This window comes from Cololabis saira, chromosome 23 (assembly GCF_033807715.1).
Source record: "Cololabis saira isolate AMF1-May2022 chromosome 23, fColSai1.1, whole genome shotgun sequence".
NCBI lineage: Eukaryota > Metazoa > Chordata > Actinopteri > Beloniformes > Belonidae > Cololabis > Cololabis saira.
Window position 1 is genome coordinate 1668628 of NC_084609.1, and position 18041 is coordinate 1686668.

The 18041-nt window shown below is 46.4% G+C and overlaps 1 protein-coding gene across 1 annotated transcript in view; it reads left to right on the top strand.

Moving 5' to 3' along the window:
- xpot (exportin, tRNA (nuclear export receptor for tRNAs)) overlaps window positions 1–18041 on the top strand; it is a 43724-nt gene that overhangs the window by 24674 nt on the left and 1009 nt on the right. The window contains exons 13-24 of the mRNA XM_061715105.1: window positions 401–545; window positions 638–757; window positions 3495–3589; window positions 3684–3753; window positions 5193–5434; window positions 7645–7930; window positions 11334–11523; window positions 12424–12540; window positions 14226–14341; window positions 14414–14461; window positions 15786–15857; window positions 17660–17716. Of these exons, the coding sequence (XP_061571089.1) occupies window positions 401–545; window positions 638–757; window positions 3495–3589; window positions 3684–3753; window positions 5193–5434; window positions 7645–7930; window positions 11334–11523; window positions 12424–12540; window positions 14226–14341; window positions 14414–14461; window positions 15786–15857; window positions 17660–17716 (1558 nt within the window). The remainder of the gene's footprint in view (window positions 1–400; window positions 546–637; window positions 758–3494; window positions 3590–3683; window positions 3754–5192; window positions 5435–7644; window positions 7931–11333; window positions 11524–12423; window positions 12541–14225; window positions 14342–14413; window positions 14462–15785; window positions 15858–17659; window positions 17717–18041) is intronic.

Here is an 18041-nt window from a genome sequence, read left to right on the forward strand (position 1 = left end):
ACAAATTTGTGATCACTTCAATTCCCGCCAAACCGAGCTTCCAACTTCTCCAAGGTCTTCTCCATCCTCCATCCTGATTCTGTTCCAGAATCGCATCTAGCTTGCGGTTTTGCTCCCCCAGCGTTAAAGTCTGAGTGTTGGTCGCAGAGCTTATCCCCTGAGCCACGTCCGACAGCTCTGAAAGGGCCAGAACAGCTGTCGACGACTCAAATCACCGTCTTTTGAACCGCTAACGTCTCCATCTCTGTAGGAACTGGCAGACGTCCTCCTTCATGGAGGTGGAGGTTTCCATCTCTCTGGTTCTCTAACGTCTCCATCTCTGCAGGAACTGGCAGACGTCCTCCTTCATGGAGGTGGAGGTTTCCATCTCTCTGGTTCTCTAACGTCTCCGTCTCTGCAGGAACTGGCAGACGTCCTCCTTCATGGAGGTGGAGGTTTCTATCCGGCTGCTCTACATGCTCGGTGAGGCTCTGCCCTCGTCACATGGAGCTCATTTCTCCGGGGACTCGTTGAAGACCAGCGCTCTGCAGGACATGATGAGGACGGTGAGTTCTGGAACTGCTGGACCTGTAACCCCATCATGGACCCTGTTCCCCCGTCCCCCCCTAACCCCCTAACCCTCTACTTCTCCCCCCAGCTGGTTTCCTGCGGCGTTAGCGGCTACCAGCACAGCTCCGTGTCCCTGGAATTCTTCGAGACCATCGTCCGCTACGACAAGTTCTTCATCGTGGAGCCGCAGCACATCCCCAACGTCCTGGTGAGACCCGGGGGAATCTGATCCCGGGGGACCTGATCCTGGGGAACCTGGTCCTGGGGAACCTGATCCTGGGGGGCCCGGCCTGGTGGACCTGTGGACCCCCGACCCGGGGGACGAGTACGAGTACTTTAATCTGTGTACTCGCCGATACCGAGTACTACAGGAGAGTATTGTTGGGTCCCAAATCAACATCACATAAATACATAATCAAGGAAAGACACAGAGACTGTTTAGTGAACAATTTAAATTTTACTTCACAATTGTGGAAACCCCCAACATTGAACATACACAGTTTCCCGACATAAAGATTAGACAAGAACATTAGACAAGACGAACATTAAACAAACCCATTAAAAAACACTCCTAAGAAACCTCTTCTCGCTATTCTGTACTTTAAAATCCCTGACCTTAAAGCCGGTCCCTAGAACGAGTGAGTGTTGGCTTTTGCACTAGCCCCAGACAATAGTGTCTTTTAAAACTCCCCGACTTCAAAAATGGTCCCAGACCTCGGCCAACACCTTTTTTCACTAACCCCAGGTTAGTATACACAGAATTTCACTCGTATTTTACACAAAAATACATCAATACCCTAAGCATTTAAGTAAGAAGAGGTCTCTCACCAGTCTCTCGTCACCGGACTTCTGGACAGCGCAGGATCAACTTGGCCCCGTTCCTGAAATCGGAACGGCTGTATTAATTGCCGAAGGAATGGCATAAATTGCGCCAACATTACACAATTAATTCAAAATGGCCAACTTCCTGTTGGGTTTGGGCCATGGCGCCAAGAAACTTTTCTTTAAGTTGTGCCATGATACAGGTGTGTACCGATTTTCGTGCATGTACGTCAAACCGTATTGTGGGGCTTGAGGCACAAAGTTTTCTAGGGGGCGCTGTTGAGCCATTAAGCCACGCCCATTAATGCAAACCATTAAATATCACATTTTTCACCAGGCCTGGCTTGGTGCAAAATTTGGTGACTTTTGGGGAACTATCAAATATGGACCAATCAGATGAAGGGGGGCGCGCCTTATGGCGTCTAGCGTCGCCACGGTAACACTTTTGAAAGAGAAAAGTAATGCGTGTAGTCGCAGGATGGAGACGCACATTTTGATGTATAACACACCTGGGTGCACGTTACGGTTCGGGCTGAATTAATTCTCGAAGGAATGGCATATATTGCGCGATTAATTCAGAATGTTCAAAATGGCCGACTTCCTGTTCCGTTTCGGCCATGGCGCCAAGAGACTTTTCTTTAAGTTGCGACATGATACAGGTGTGTACCGATTTTTGTTCATGTACGTCAAACCGTATTGTGGGGCTTGAGGCGCAAAGTTTTTTCTGTCTGAACCAATCAGATGAAGGTTGGGCGCACTTTTTGCCGTCTAGCGTCGCCACGGTAACGCTTTTGAAAGAGAAAAGTAATGCGTGTTGTTGGAGGATAAAGACGCACATTTTGATGTATAACACACTTGGGGGCACGTTACGGTTGGGGCCATATTAATTAATTAAGGAATGGCATACAGTTTTAGATGGCCTGTTGGATCCTACGCCGCTCCAACGCCACAGATGTACGAGGTCCCGGGTTTCGGCACCAAATGTTGGGTCCCAAATCAACGTCACATAAATTCATAATCAAGGAAAGACACAGAGACTGTTAGAATGATCTTTAAGGCTTTCTGCGGAAAGGTGAGAGGAAAGCAGAGGAATGCAGGACCCGCAGGCCCTCACAGAGAACTCCCAAGCTCTTCTCCCAAGATGCTCTTTCTGCAAGATGCTTTTATTGAGAATGGGACACAGGAAATGACCATATACGGACTGTCAGTGTATAGATAATGGACAATTGGAAGAAAACAGGAAACAGACGGAGGTAACAGACATCGAGGTTTAAAAAGTCACACATGTGACATGTGACATTTCAGTTAAAGATGAACTAATCTGTGGTATGCAGAAACAAACAGACATCTTTAGCTTAAAGTCTTTAAAAGCAACGGGTCACATAGGTCAAATGTCTTCCTGGACAAAAACAGGAACTTCCTGGGGGTCTTTAACAGATGGTCCAGGCTAACAATGAGACAGTTGTGGGACAGTCGACCCCCTGACAGAACTCAGGAGGGGCTGCCCGGTCATCTGTTAACATGTGACAGTTTCATGAGGACTAACTAGTTCAGAAGTTTGATTAACTTCACAGTATCAGGGCCAGGCAGGAGGAAAATACAAATAATATTTTAGAGGGAAAAGATTTTTTTTCAATATGCACTTCGAGAAAAAAGTCAGTTTTGGAAAAAAGTAGAAATGCCGAGAATAAAGTAGAAATGTTGAGGGGAAAAAAGGCACATACAGACTCTAATCTGAGTCACAGCTTATGCAGATGATTCCCAGATCTACGTTGAACTCTCATGATTAGGAGCCTTTTTTTATTTTGTAATCTACGTTTTACTCTGGTTTTTATTCCTCTACGATATTGCATTCTATATTTAATTATCGTTATCGTCACATGACCAGCATATTCGTTGCGTCTCATTTTCCTCAGGTGATAAAGGTTCGTTGACGACGATATTTAGTCATAATTTTCCTTGATGAAAGCAACTTTAGCTTCAACCAGCTCTGATCTGGATCCAGAATCCGGTTCTGGTCCAACAGGTTGGGATCGGGTGTTGATGTGCAGCGTTGCATCATGGGTGTTGATGTGCAACTTTGATGTGCAGCGTTGCATCATGGGTAACATGTCCTCCAACAGATGGCGTTCCTGGACCAGAGGGGTCTGAGACACAGCAGTCCGAAGGTTCGCAGCAGAGTGTCCTACCTGTTCTCCCGCTTTGTCAAGACGCTGCAGTGAGTCCCGCCCCCTCTCTGAGGTCCCGGCCCCTCGCTGGCCCCGCCCCTCATAGGCTCCGCCCCTCACTAACTCTATAACTTCCTGTCTTAGCAAACACATGACGGCGTTCATCGAGGACATCCTGACCCGAGTCCAGGACCTGCTGGAGCTGGCGCCGCCGGTGAGTTCTGATCCCCTATAAAACAAAACAATAATAATAATAATTAAAGCTGCAAGCAGCGATGAACGGGCCCTCGCGTGTGCAATTTTCACCAATAAAAGTCAAGGACTCAAAACCGAGTCCGATGACACCACCATGACTCTTTATATCAAACCATTCAAAAGTTATGGCAGAAAGTAGGAACTATCAAATATGGACCAATCAGATGAAGGGGCGGTGCTAATTTGCACCAATTATGGTCAAGGACTAAAAACTAAGTCCGTTGACACCACCCACGAGTCTCTATGTCAAACCATTCAAAAGTTATGGCAGAAAATAGTGACAATCAAATATGGACCAATCAGCGAGTAGTATCACTTCCTGTTTAACTTTGAAGTTTGACGCGGTGCCACGGCCACGCCATTTCACCAAAACTCACGATTTTGATAACTTCATCTCCAATGTCTGAAGATGATTCTGAGCGAATTTGAAGTCGTGATAAAATCCCGAGGACTAGTTCGTTCAAAAATGACGTGTGACAATAGTGAACAATCAGTCATTTGATTCAAGATGGCCGACTTCCTGTTTGTGTTCGGGTTTTGGTCCAAGAGACTTTTTGGTGCGTCTTGACATGTCGTACACGTGTAGCAAATTTCGTTTTTCTGTCAACCTGGGGCCACGGGCTTGATAATGTATAATGTATACATTTTCTAGGGGGCGCTGTTGAGCCGTTAGGCCACGCCCATTAATACAAACCATTAAATATCACATTTATCACCAGGCCTGTCTTGGTGCAGAATTTGGTGCAGAATTTGGTGTCTTTTGGGGCACGTTTAGGGGAAAAAAAGGAAATAATTTCATCAAAAAAATAAAAATAAAAATTCCTACAGATACAATAGGGCAATGTAAATAAGAAAACAAAAATATTAATAAATTAAAACATGCATCCATCATAATTAACACGCTCAAAAAGAAGTAGGAAGAAGTAAAAACTTACAACAATACTAAAAAAAATAAATATATATATATATATATATATATATATATATATATATACATATATATAAATATATATATATATATATATACACACACACACACTCTGTCACTCACCCCCCCCCCACACTCTCCAGGAGAACGGTTTCCCAGCTCTATACATATATATATATATATATATATATATATATATGTATATGTATATAATGTGTATAATGTATATCTCTCCAGGAGAATGGGTGTTTCCCCGCCCTCCTCACCAGTGTGTGTGTGTATATATGTATGTATATATATATATATATATATATATATATATATATATATATATATATTTATATGTGTGTATATATATGTATATTTCTCCAGGAGAACGGTTGCTTCCCTGCCCTCCTAACCAGAGTGTGTGTATATATGTATATATATATGTATATACATATATAATGTGTATATGTATATTTCTCCAGGAGAACGGGTGTTTCCCCGCCCTCCTCACCAGTGACGACCAGCTCTTCATGTTCGAGGCGGCCGGGGTTCTGATCGTCAGTGGCGACAGCCCGTCGGACAGGAAGCAGGCGTTGATGCGCAGCCTGCTAACGCCGCTCATGGACGCCTTCCGCCTGCTGTTAGCCAAGCTGCCCCGGGAGACGGACGAGGACAGACAGACGGCGCTGGCCGACTGCCTGAGCCACGCCGTCGGCTTCGCCAGGTGAGATTAGCTCTGGCTTCGTGGCGCTCGAAACTCGGAGACTGCGTTGGGGGGGCTGATAAGAGCGGGGGCCGAGGAAGGCGTTGAGTTGAGGGAGGTGGTTATCAGTAAGTGTATGTGAGTGAGCGGTAAGTCCGTGAACTTTACTCAGAGCTGCTCCTCAGCCAATGTCCTTGATGTTATCAGACGGCTCGTCAGTTCTGAAACAGGTCCACAGATGTTCCTGAGAGGGGAGGGTTAGTGGGGGCAGAGTCACTTTGGCCCAATCCCAATTCTCCTTCACTCGCCCTTCTTTTCTCCACTCGCACTTCTTTTCTTCCCTAAGCCCTAAAAAAGAAGGGGGAGATTTTAGGGCACTTGAGATCTAGGGCACTTGGCCCAGGTGCCTGTCCCAATTCTCCCCCTACCCCTCGTTTTCATCCCTTCCCTGATCAGGAAGCTGAGAGCCAAAAGCTGTTTTAATTTCAGCTGTAGCGCTGTTAATATGGCACTTTATTAAGTTTTAATATTTTTTCAGGTATAATGGTAACCTTAAGATCCCCAACCGGGGCTCAGTTTATCCAAATAACGCCTGTTAAGAAATTTGACCCGATGTTTTCGGAGATGAGAAGAGCCGCCGGCCCCGGGGAGCAGCCTCAGCTCACAGCCCGAGAAGAGACGTTTCCGCCGGGTCAGGCTGCTCCGTCAGCCCCGGGAGAGACACTCTCTCCCGGGACGCAGCTCTGTTGAGAATCACGCCGGCTGAAATAAATCATTTAGGAATATGTTGGTTTAATAGATGAAATCTAACAGTTGTAGCTACGCCTGTTAAGAAATTTGCTCCGAAATTTAGAGATTTCTGTCTGCCGGGTCCGGAGCTTGGGTCCGCGTTAAATCGACGCAGAGCCTACGGCGTAGGTTGCGTAACCTCCGCCGTAGGCTCTGCGTTGGTGTAACGCGGAACCATAAATCCCTTTATTCTGGCGTGATCTTCCGCAACTTTATCTGAAAGTGTGTAAATTACCCAGATAACAGCTGGATTACTTTGTGGTTTCTGAAGACTATTATATCAGAAACATCCAAAACAAATCTGACGAGTCACAGGATTATTTCTCTCTATTTCTCTGAGACCAGTCTGCCTGTTTGCCTTCGGTCGGCGAGTCAAATCGACGCAGAGCCTCTTTTTTTCATACCCCCTCGCTCGCCAAGTCAGCATCTGAAATCCCTCGATTTGAAGGGGCTATTCTCAGCCCCTAGCCCTCGTTATGCCCCCTCCCCCTAGGTGAAAAGAGGAATTGGGACACCACTACCTTCACGGGAACGCGCAAAAGTTAGGGTTAGGGAAGAAAAGGAGGGCGAGGGGGAGTATTGGGACGCACCCTTTGTTTACATTCCACCAGGAAGATTGTGACCAGAGCGATCGGCCTAACCGCTCTGCCAAGGTCAGATTATAGAATCAACAATTATATTGCAAACAGACAGACTCCTTTTCCGTCTGCCTTTAGTCTCTGGTTCATCAACCGGCTTTCAACGCAGGAAGAAAATAGAAGCAGGGCGTCCGACAAATGTTATTTGTTGTTATTTCGATTCTGAATCTTATGTATCAGAATCAAATTGAATCAAGTCGTGATCATTGATTCTGAATCAAATCGATATCAAATCAAATTGTGATAATTGATTCTGAATATTAAGAATCATTATCGAATCGATATCAAATCAATATATAGGATCGAATCGATATCTAATCAAATCTATATCAAATCGTGAAAATTGATTCTGAATCTTAAGAATCAGAATCGAATCGATATCGACTCAAATCGTGTTAATCAATTCTGAATCTTAAGAATCTATCGAATCAAATCGATATCGGATCGAATCAAATCGTCATCATCGATTCTGAATCAAATCGATATCTGATCGAGTCAAATCGTGATTATCGATTCTGAATCTTAAGAATCAGAATCAAATCGAATTGATATCAGATCGAAACGAATCAAATTGTGATAATCGATTGTGAATCTTAAGAATCTATATAGTTTTGAATCTATCTAATTGAATTGATATCGAATGGTCCGACAAAAGTCCAGCTCAAAATGTCGCGCTGCGTCCAGTTAGGACAGTCCAATAGAAAATAAAGCAATGGAATTGCTTTATGACACGGTATGAGTGGTTGATGCTGATTGTCTGCGGAGGCTAACGGCTAACGGCTAACCCCCCCCCCCTGTCTCCAGCCGGACCAGCAAGGCGTTCAGCAACAAGCAGACGGTGAAGCAGTGCGGCTGCGGCGAGGTTTACCGCGACTGCCTGCACACGTTCCTGCCGGCGCTGAGCTGCCCGGTGCAGCGCGCCGCGCTACGCAGCGCCGTGCGCTCCTTCCTGCACCGCATGATCATCTGTCTGGAGGAAGACGTGCTGCCCTTCGTCCCCGCCGCCTCCGAGCACATGCTGAAGGATTGTGAGGCCAAAGACCTGCAGGAGTTTATCCCTCTGATCGCCCAGATCACCGCCAAGTTCAAGGTACCGGACACACGCACAACCAGTGTTCACGCTCTGGATACTTCAGCTTAAATTTCAAAATGTTAAATTAGTTCAATGCAGTTCATAATATCTATATTCGGACACGGTTTGTCATGACAAGCTGAAAAATGCAGGGGCTTCATGTCCAGCTGTGTCTGGTGACAGAATGAATCGGATAAGCTAAAATGATTTGTTTACTGCATGAGCTGTTGCAATTTCTCTTTTTTTGCACTTTAAATGGATATTGAAAGGCGTATTTGAGTTATTTATTTCTTAATTACTTATTTCATACAAATAACTTTTTTGTTTATGCCCAAAAAAGTAATGTTTTGTTGGACACTAGAATAACTAGTACCATGTTTTTCCTTTTTAAATATGTTAAATAAGTATGAAAACATTAGTTTTCAGTTATAATTGCATAAATTGTCTACATTCAAAAAAATAAATAATAATTAATATAAAAAAAAATAAATAAATAAATAAACTAAAACTGACTAAAACTAAAACTAGATTTGTTTCTTAATCAATCAAAAAATATATTTTCAATTTAAAAAAAATTCACTTCAATCAAAAAAGAGAAAAAGTGTTTGCAAAAAAATATTTGAGACTCAAAAAAATGCATTTGAACACTGTTTTTCTTTGAATGAAAAAGTTTTTTTTTATTGAAAATATTTAATTTTGTTTGAAGCAACTTCTTTTTTGATTAAATGATAAAGACACAAATGTCCTACCCATAATAACACGGCCCAAACACAAAACAACACTGACTTCAATCAACAAAAAAACTTCACTTTTATCAAAGAAAAAATTTCCAATCAAAGAAAAACAGTGTTCAAATCTTTTGAGTCTCAAATATTCTTTTTTCTTTGATTGATTGAAGTATTTTTTTTTAATTGAAAATATATTTTTTGATTGAATAATTAAAAAGAAAAGTCCCGCACACCTTCTTCTCACCATACTCGTGTTTATTGGGCCAACGTTTCGGTCATAGACCTTTTTCAGTTTGACCAGTTCTCCTTTGCCTTCCTTTCTCTAGGGAATGGGTGGATTAGGAGACTGGACTTATTCTAAGATGTTCTCTTTATGATAAGTTATGATGTACTTTGTGTTTTTACAGTATATTCATCCTCCCTATTTTTTTTACTGTATGAGATCAGAACACTTAGATGTGATATTGCTGTGTGACTCTCTTCCCTCATTGTAAATATTTTAAATCGATTGCTACCTAAGATTGACACTGTACAGGTATAATCATCCTCCCTTTCTAATGATTATACCTTTGGATTCGATGGTCATTGATTGATGTATTTGATGCATGCACATTGTGGGTGTTGTCTCTTTTTCCCTGGGTTTTGGTGATCCCTACTGACTGTACTTCGGTATGTGACCTTGTTTGGAGGTGCTCAGGTGTTTGTTATGAATGATGATGTGGCGGCGCCTGATTGGACCACACAGTCCCACCAGCCAATAATAGACAAGCTCTCTGTCCGATCAGTTTGATGCCTTGAAAAAGGTCTATGACCGAAACGTTGGCCCAATAAACACGAGTACGGTGAGAAAGTTTGGCTGCAGCTTTCCTCCTCCGACGCACCTTTCTGCATATCCGGTGTGCTAAAAGTTTTCTACTTTTGATTGATCCCGGGTCCCGGCACAGCACATCCAGGTGAGCGCCGCGAGACCGGAGACTGTGTTGGGGGGGGCTGATAAGAGGGGGGGCCGGGAAGGCGTTGAGTTGAGGGAGGTGTGTGTAGCGGTAAGTCTGTGAACTTCGCCCAGTGCTGCTCTCAGCCAATGTGTCCTTGATGTTATCAGACGGCTCGGTCAGTTCTGAAACAGGTCCACAGATGTTCCTGAGAGGGGAGGGCTAGTGGGGGCAGAGCCACCTTGTTTACATTCCACCAGGGAGATTGTGACCAGAGCGATCGGCCAAACCGCCCTGTCAAGGTCAGATTATAGAATCAACAATTATATTGCAAAAACAGGCAGACTCAGTAATTTTCCGTCTGCCTTCAGTCTCTGGTTCATCAATGGCGACTCCAATCAGACGAATTTGTGATCAATTCCCGCCAAGCCGAGCTTCCAACTTCTCCAGGGTTTTCTCCATCTTGCCAATGAGCTCAAAGACGCCGCCAGCCTGAGATTCTGTTCAAGAATCACATCCAGCTTACGGCTTTGCTCCCCCAGCGTTAAAGTCTGAGTGTAGATCACCTTGCTTGATCCTTCAGCCACGTCCGGCAGCTCTGAAAGAGCCAGAACAGCTGCCGATGACTTACGCTTTTGTCGGTAGACCAGGAATCCCCCTCCTCCGATCAGGAGAAATCCTGCTATCATAAATCCAATTATGAAGCATCTTCAACGTCCTCGACAGACAGAATCACCAAACACAACGGTTTCCAATGTTTCCAGGAATCCATTGTGTATCCAGCAAAAAATGTCCCATCGGGGCAGGAGGGCTCCCTTACTCCCTGACTTCTCGTCGCAAAAATTTGGTCAATTGTGCTGAGAGACCAGTTAATCAATTCCATGATTGTAGAGTTTCGATTCTACTTCCATTCTGGGAGCTGATTGGTCCTTCCATTCTGGGAGCTGATTGGTCCTTACAGCATCATTAGCTGCAATACTTGCTGTTGAATCTCAATATAATACTAGTATTAATATGTTGCAGAACTACAGTCATATCATTCATGCAACAGCTGAAAAAACTGTTTTAATAACACAAACACAAATCAATATCAGAATAGAATCGGATCAAATCTTGATAATCAAATGTATATTCAATTTAAAAAAAACTCACTTCGATCAAAAAAATTTATTTCAATCAAAGAAAAAAAGTGTTATCAAAAAATGCATTTGAACACTGTTTTTCTTTGATTAAATTTATTTATTTTTTATTGAAAATATTTTATTTTTTTTAAGCAACTTTTTTTTTTGATTAAATGTGAACGTGTGTGTGTGTCTGGTTCTGGTTCTCATGGTTCTGGTTCTACAGGCCCAGGTGTCCCCGTTCCTGCAGCAGGTCTTCATGTGTGTGTCTGGTTCTGGTTCTGGTTCTGGTTCTGATTCTGGTTCTGGTTCTACAGGCCCAGGTGTCCCCGTTCCTGCAGCAGGTCTTCATGTGTGTTTCTGGTTCTCATGGTTCTGGTTCTGGTTCTGTTCCAGGCCCAGGTGTCCCCGTTCCTGCAGCAGGTCTTCATGTGTGTGTCTGGTTCTAGTTCTGGTTCTGGTTCTGGTTCTGTTCCAGGCCCAGGTGTCCCCGTTCCTGCAGCAGGTCTTCATGTTTGGTTCTGGTTCTGATTCTGGTTCTGGTTCTACAGGCCCAGGTGTCCCCGTTCCTGCAGCAGGTCTTCATGTGTGTGTCTGGTTCTGGTTCTGGTTCTGATTTCTGGTTCTGGTTCTGTTCCAGGCCCAGGTGTCCCCGTTCCTGCAGCAGGTCTTCATGCCGCTGGTCCGGTCCATCTTCGAGGTTCTGGCCCGGCCGGCCGAGGAAAACGACCAGACGGCGGCGCTGGAGAAGCAGATGCTGCGACGGAGCTACTTCAGTTTCATCCAGGCGGTGACGGGGAGTGGCATGGACGAGGTGCTGGCCAATCAGGGTAAGGGGGCGGGGCCAATCATGGTGAGAGGGGGCGGGGCTAGAGGAGGGGCGGGGCCTGAGGGGGCTGGGAGGAGGGGCGGGGCTAGGCGCCGGCGTCGGTGGTCATGTGACTGGTGCCTCTGTCCGGGTTCCTACGGGGCTTGAAATCCTTGAAAGTGCTTGAATTTCAATGTTGTGTTTTCAAGTCCTGAAAAGTGCTTGAATTTTAGTTTAAGTGCTTGAAATTATAACTCTCTTTCACTAAATTGCACTTCAAAAAACTCCAAATCTTACCAGGAATATTTGTCTTATTTCTAGTTAAAATGTCTCATTTTTAGTCACAAAATCTCATTACACTTAAAACAAGATTCATTACCAGAAAAATAACTTATTTGACCATTTTCACCTGTTTCAAGTAAATTTTCACTTGAAATAAATAGAAAAATCTGCCAGTGGAACCAGATTTATCTTCTCATTACAAGCAAAAAAATCTTGTTCCACTGGCAGATTTTTCTACTTATTTCAAGTGAAAATTGTTGTTTTTTTCAGTGATTACTCTTGTTTTAAGTGTAATGAGATCTTTTTTTTACTAAAATGAGACATTTTAACTAGAAATAAGACAAATATTCTTAAGATTTTGAGTTTTTGCAGTGTGGGATCAGACTGTATAGTTTAGTAATTACAAGGAGAAATAAAACCAGTCCAGGGTTCCTACACATGTTTCAAGGTCAAATTCAAGCACTTTCTAAATCTTCAAGCACTTTATCGCTGGGGTAAAATATCTACGGGAATATTTATACTAGTAATTATTTTTTCCGCTTTTTTCACAATTAAGTAACATTGTATCGTGCTAAACCCTGTTCTGACCCGGGGGTTCTGACCCGGTGGTTCTGACCTGGTTCCTCTGACCCGTCTGCAGGCCCGGAGAACATTGAGAGGGTTCTGTTCACCATCATCCAGGGAGCTGTGGATTTCCCCGACCCGGTGGCCCAGAAGACCTGCTTCATCATCCTGTCCAAGCTGGTGGAGCTGTGGGGTGAGTCTGGACCAGAACCAGAACCAGGACCCGCAGGCCCGGTTCTGAGTAGAGATGCATTGATTGATCAGTAACTGATCGGTATCGGCCTCGAGATTAATGTTGAAGTACAATTTTGGAAACTGGTTTTGGAGATCACTGATCGGCCTCAAAATCCTGATCCAAAAATCCTGATCCTCAAAATCCTGATCCTCAAAATCCTGATCCTCAAAATCCTCAAAATCCTAATCCTCAAAATCCTGATCATCAAAATCCTCAAAATCCTGATCCTCAAAATCCTCAAAATCCTGATCCTCAAAATCCTGATCCTCAAAATCCTGATCCTCAAAATCCTGATCCTCAAAATCCTGATCCTCAAAATCCTCAAAATCCTGATCCTCAAAATCCTCAAAATCCTGATCCTCAAAATCCTGATCCTCAAAATCCTCAAAATCCTGATCCTCAAAATCCTGATCCTCAAAAACCTCAAAATCCTGATCCTCAAAAACCTCAAAATCCTGATCCTCAAAAACCTCAAAATCCTGATCATCAAAATCCTGATCCTCAAAAACCTCAAAATCCTGATCCTCAAAAACCTCAAAATCCTGATCATCAAAATCCTGATCCTCAAAATCCTGATCCTCAAAAACCTGATCCTCAAAAACCTCAAAATCCTGATCATCAAAATCCTGATCCTCAAAATCCTGATCCTCAAAAACCTCAAAATCCTGATCATCAAAAACCTGATCCTCAAAAACCTCAAAATCCTGATCCTCAAAATCCTCAAAATCCTGATCCTCAAAAACCTGATCCTCAAAATTCTGATCATCAAAATCCTCAAAGTCCTGATAAAGTAAAGCTTGCTGTTATATTTATTTATTTATTTATTTTTATTTTGTATTCAAGCAAAATTGAAATAGAAACCAGCGTTAGGACCTCATAAGTTTTTACTTCCTCCTTCTCCTTTTCAGGCATGAAGGTTTATTTCCCTTTGTTTTGGGAGAAATCTCTGGTTCGAGAGCGGTCGGCTGTGCAAAAATGAATCAGACACACACTCGCTTTCGCTATAATGAATACATTTATTAGCAAGCAAGCAGTGCAAACCAAAGACTCACACACAACTGCCCTTTGCTAGGATAACTCTGTGTCAAGTCATCCCAGACAGAGCAACATACAATCACAAAGGGGCTTGGCCTAAACTCTCACCTTAACACAGAAGGACTGGGAGAGCCGGACAGTCCAGGCAGAGCAGCCATCAACCCCGGCTGGGCGTCGTGCACTAGACCCACAGCAGACTCTCCCTGGACTTCCGGCTACCCCCCGTCCTTATACCTTTCTCGCGGAAGGGGTTGCCCCTTCAACCCCCGCCTGCCAGTTCTCACGCTAAGGCCCGGCCCACACGGGACTGAGCTTCCCGTGTGAACCAAGCGCTTCTCTCACAGTTACAATAAACAACAGGTGCATAGCTGATATGACTGTTTTGAGAATGACGGACATTTCAGGACACAAAACTTATTTTTTCTTCCTTCACCCTTTGATTTTGTTTAATGACTGTTTATTTGTATTCTCTTCTGATGTTTTGTGTAATTGTTTTTATTTTTTATTTATAATTAATATGCTCGAAATAAAGATTTCAATCATTCAGTCGGTGCATCTCTAGTCCTGTTAGCGTGTTAGCGTGTCAGCTAACTCTGGTCTCCCTGCAGGAGGGAAGGACGGCCTGGTCGGATTCCCCGACTTCATCTACAAACACATCGTCCCCGCCTGTTTCCTGGCTCCGCTCAAGCCGACCTTTGACCTGTCGGACGCCCAGACGGTCCTGGTGAGTCCCGGTACTGATGAGTCCCGGGTCGTGGTTCTGGTTCTAGCTAACGAGCTTCACCTCTCTCTGCAGACGCTGTCGGAGTGTTCGCTGACGCTGAAGATGATTCATCTCAAACGGGTGAGAAACTGGAGCTCCGTCATCGTTACCGTTGGTTACTGTCGGTTACGCTCACTGGTTACCGTTGGTTACTGTCGTTACCGTTGGTTACTGTCGTTACCGTTGGTTACCGTCGTTACCGTTGGTTACTGTCGTCTTCTTCCGGCTCTCGGCGAAGGCGGACACTTTTCTGCTCCTCTCCCTTATCTATCTGCCCTGCTGCTGCTTTTGTCCTGTCTCGTCTTCAGAGTCTCTCCTTTTCTCTCCTCCCAAACTCTACAATCATGGAATTGATTAACTGGTCTCTCAGCACAATTTACCAAATCTTTGGACGTGGCTGAGGGGATCAGCTCTGGACCAACACTCAGACTTTAACGCTGGGGGAGCAAAGCCGTAAGCTGGATGTGATTCTTGAACAGAATCGCAGGCTGGCGGCGTCTTTGAGCTCATTGGCAAGATGGATAAGACCTTGGAGAAGTTGGAAGCTCGGCTTGGCGGAAATTGACCACAAATTCGTCTGATTGAAGTCGCCATTGATGAACCAGAGACTGAAGGCAGACGGAAAATTACTGAGTCTGTCTGTTTTCTTTGCAATATAATTGTTGATTCTATAATCTGACCTTGACAGGGCGGTTTTTGGCCGACTGCTCCAGTCACAATCTTCCTGGTGGAATGTAAACTAGCGACTCTGCCCCCACTAACCCTCCCCTCTCAGGAACACCTGTGGACCTGTTTTCAGAACTGACCGAGCCGTCTGATAACATCAAGGACATTTGGCTGAGAGCACAGCTGATAACCACACCCCCCCCCCCCCCATCTCAACGCCCTCCCTGGCCCCCCTCTTATCAGCCCCCCTGACACGGTCGCCGGGTTCGAGCGCCACGAAGGCCGCGGCCCTCACTTGGATGAACTGTGCCGGGATCCCCCCCCGACTTCCCCCCCCCCCCCCCCCCCCCCCCCCCACACCCATGCAAGTTATGATGTTGTTTTGTTGTGTGTATGTTGCTTTTCTGTGCTGAGGTGTTTTTTTGCACCTTGACACTAGGTATTAATACACAGTGTGAAGATCCTTTTTCTCCCTCCTCCTCCATCCCAGTGTCATCCTTCCTCGAAAAACTGCGTCCGTATTAATGTGAACCGGAGTCAAGTTCTCTCGTCTGATTTATGTCTGACTTGAAAATAAAGCTTTTTCTGATTCTGATTCTGATTACCGTTGGTTACTGTCGTTACGTCAGTTACCATCTGTTACCGTGGTTACCATCTGTTACCGTGGTTACCATCTGTTACCGTGGTTACCATCTGTTACCGTGGTTACCGCTGGTCTCAGACCTGTGTTTCTCTCCAGGGTCCGGAGTTCATCCAGTTCCTCCAGCAGGATTACCTGCCGTCGCTGCAGGTTTCTCCGGAGATCTCCCAGGTAAACACCTCACTCCCACACTGGTGCATCATGGGTATTTCAGTTCAGTTCAGTTATCTGAGGTTTTCATTAACGTTTGTGTCTACATTTTTCTACCGTAAAATCGCGACCACGCGGTGCACCGTAGGAAAAGGCGCCCCCTTACAACACACACACGAGCATACAAGTGTATTTTAAAATAGAGCGGGAGCAAAACTGAGTTTGATTGTGCTTTATTTAAGTCTTTATTATAAAGTACTAACATTTTAACACTAGCTGGGCGACGGGCATGAGCCGTGCAGCTCTCTGGCCGCGGTGAGCGGCTCTGTGGCCGCGCTGAGCGGCTCTGTGGCCGCGCTGAGCGGCTCTGTGGCCGCGCTGAGCGGCTCTCTGGCCGCGCTGAGCGGCTCTCTGGCCGCGCTGAGCGGCTCTGTGGCCGCGCTGAGCGGCTCTCTGGCCGCGCTGAGCGGCTCTGTGGCCGCGCCGAGCGGCTCTGTGGCCGCGCCGAGCGGCTCTGTGGCCGCGCCGAGCGGCTCTCTGGTCGCGCCGAGCGGCTCTCTGGTCGCGCCGAGCGGCTCTCTGGCCGCGCCGAGCGGCTCTGTGGCCGCGCTGAGCGGCTCTCTGGCCGCGTTGAGCAGCTCTCCTGGTCTCAGGGCGATCAAGCTCCGGTCTCAGCCTGACGGGCCGAGTCGGACAACAGTTCCACTTTCTTCGCTGTCAGAGTCTCTTTCCGTGCCGTGCGGCTCCTCGGAAATGATGCCGGCTTTTGCGAAAGCTCGAACAGCAGACACGTTAGCCCACGTTAGCATCTACAATCTACAATCCATCCCAGACTTTGGCGTAACTTGCCTGGCGCTTCCACTCTTTGTGAAACTGTGGTTTCTATCAGTCCATCCATCCTAGTGTGTTAGCCGAGCACAACAGTAAATGACGGAGCCGCCGACGGGCAGGCCCACCTCCCCTCCCCGCCGGGCAGGCCCACCTCCCCGCCCCGCCGGGCAGGCCCACTTCCCCGCCCCGCCGGGCAGGCCCACCTCCCCGCCCCCCGGGCAGGCCCACCTCCCTCCCCGCCCCCCGGGCAGGCCCACCTCCCTCCCCGCCCCCCCGGGCAGGCCCACCTCCCTCCCCGCCCCCCCGGGCAGGCCCACCTCCCTCCCCGCCCCCCCGGGCAGGCCCACCTCCCTCCCCGCCCCCCGGGCAGGCCCACCTCCCTCCCCGCCCCCCCGGGCAGGCCCACCTCCCTCCCCGCCCCCCGGGCAGGCCCACCTCCCTCCCCGCCCCCCCGGGCAGGCCCACCTCCCTCCCCGCCCCCCGGGCAGGCCCACCTCCCTCCCCGCCCCCCCGGGCAGGCCCACCTCCCTCCCCGCCCCCCGGGCAGGGCCCGCCTCCCAAGGGAGCCGCGGTGACGGTGAGAGCCACCGACAACACACATTCGGCCACTGCGTCAAATAAGACGTTTATAAAATGCGCCTAATGGTCGCGAAAATATGGTACTCTTGTACGTTTGATAAAAACCAACTTAAACATCTTAAAAACCAAGTTAAAGTACTAAAGTAGTTTATCAGAGTTGAAGTTTGTTCACAAGATAAAAGATCAGGTTTGTTCTTCCAGTTCTTCCAGTCAAATCTGAGGTTTGAATGTTTTAGTGCCCCAACTTGTATAAATGTAAAGTATAAGTCGGGTGGGCGGGGCTCCAGCGTGGTGGGCGGGGCTTCGGTCCAGTGGGCGGGGCTCCATCAGAGTGGGCGGGGCTCCATCAGAGTGGGCGGGGCTCCATCAGAGTGGGCGGGGCTCCATCTAGTAACGACCTCCCTGTTCTGCAGGAACTTTGTTCGGTTCTGCAGCAGCCGGACGTCAAGGTGCTGAAGAGCTACGTCAAGGTAGGAACCACGACGGGGCCATTTTCTCCTCCATCACCTCCTCCATCCCCCCCAACACGCCGCCGGCGCTGCTATTCCCCTCCACGCCACTCGGGGGCGAAAATCCCATTTCATGGTTGTTTGGGACAATAAACAGTAAAATTTTAGAGAATAATTCCAGGGGGGAGAAGGAATAAAAATTGTAGCCTTTTATATATATCATTAAATTGTGATAATTTAATTTGAGATTGACAGAAACTGCAACATTTGACTCAGAAATTAAAAACCTGTTTTAAAGCCTTTTAAAACCCAAATCCACAAAATCCTTCTAACTATGTCATTTAGA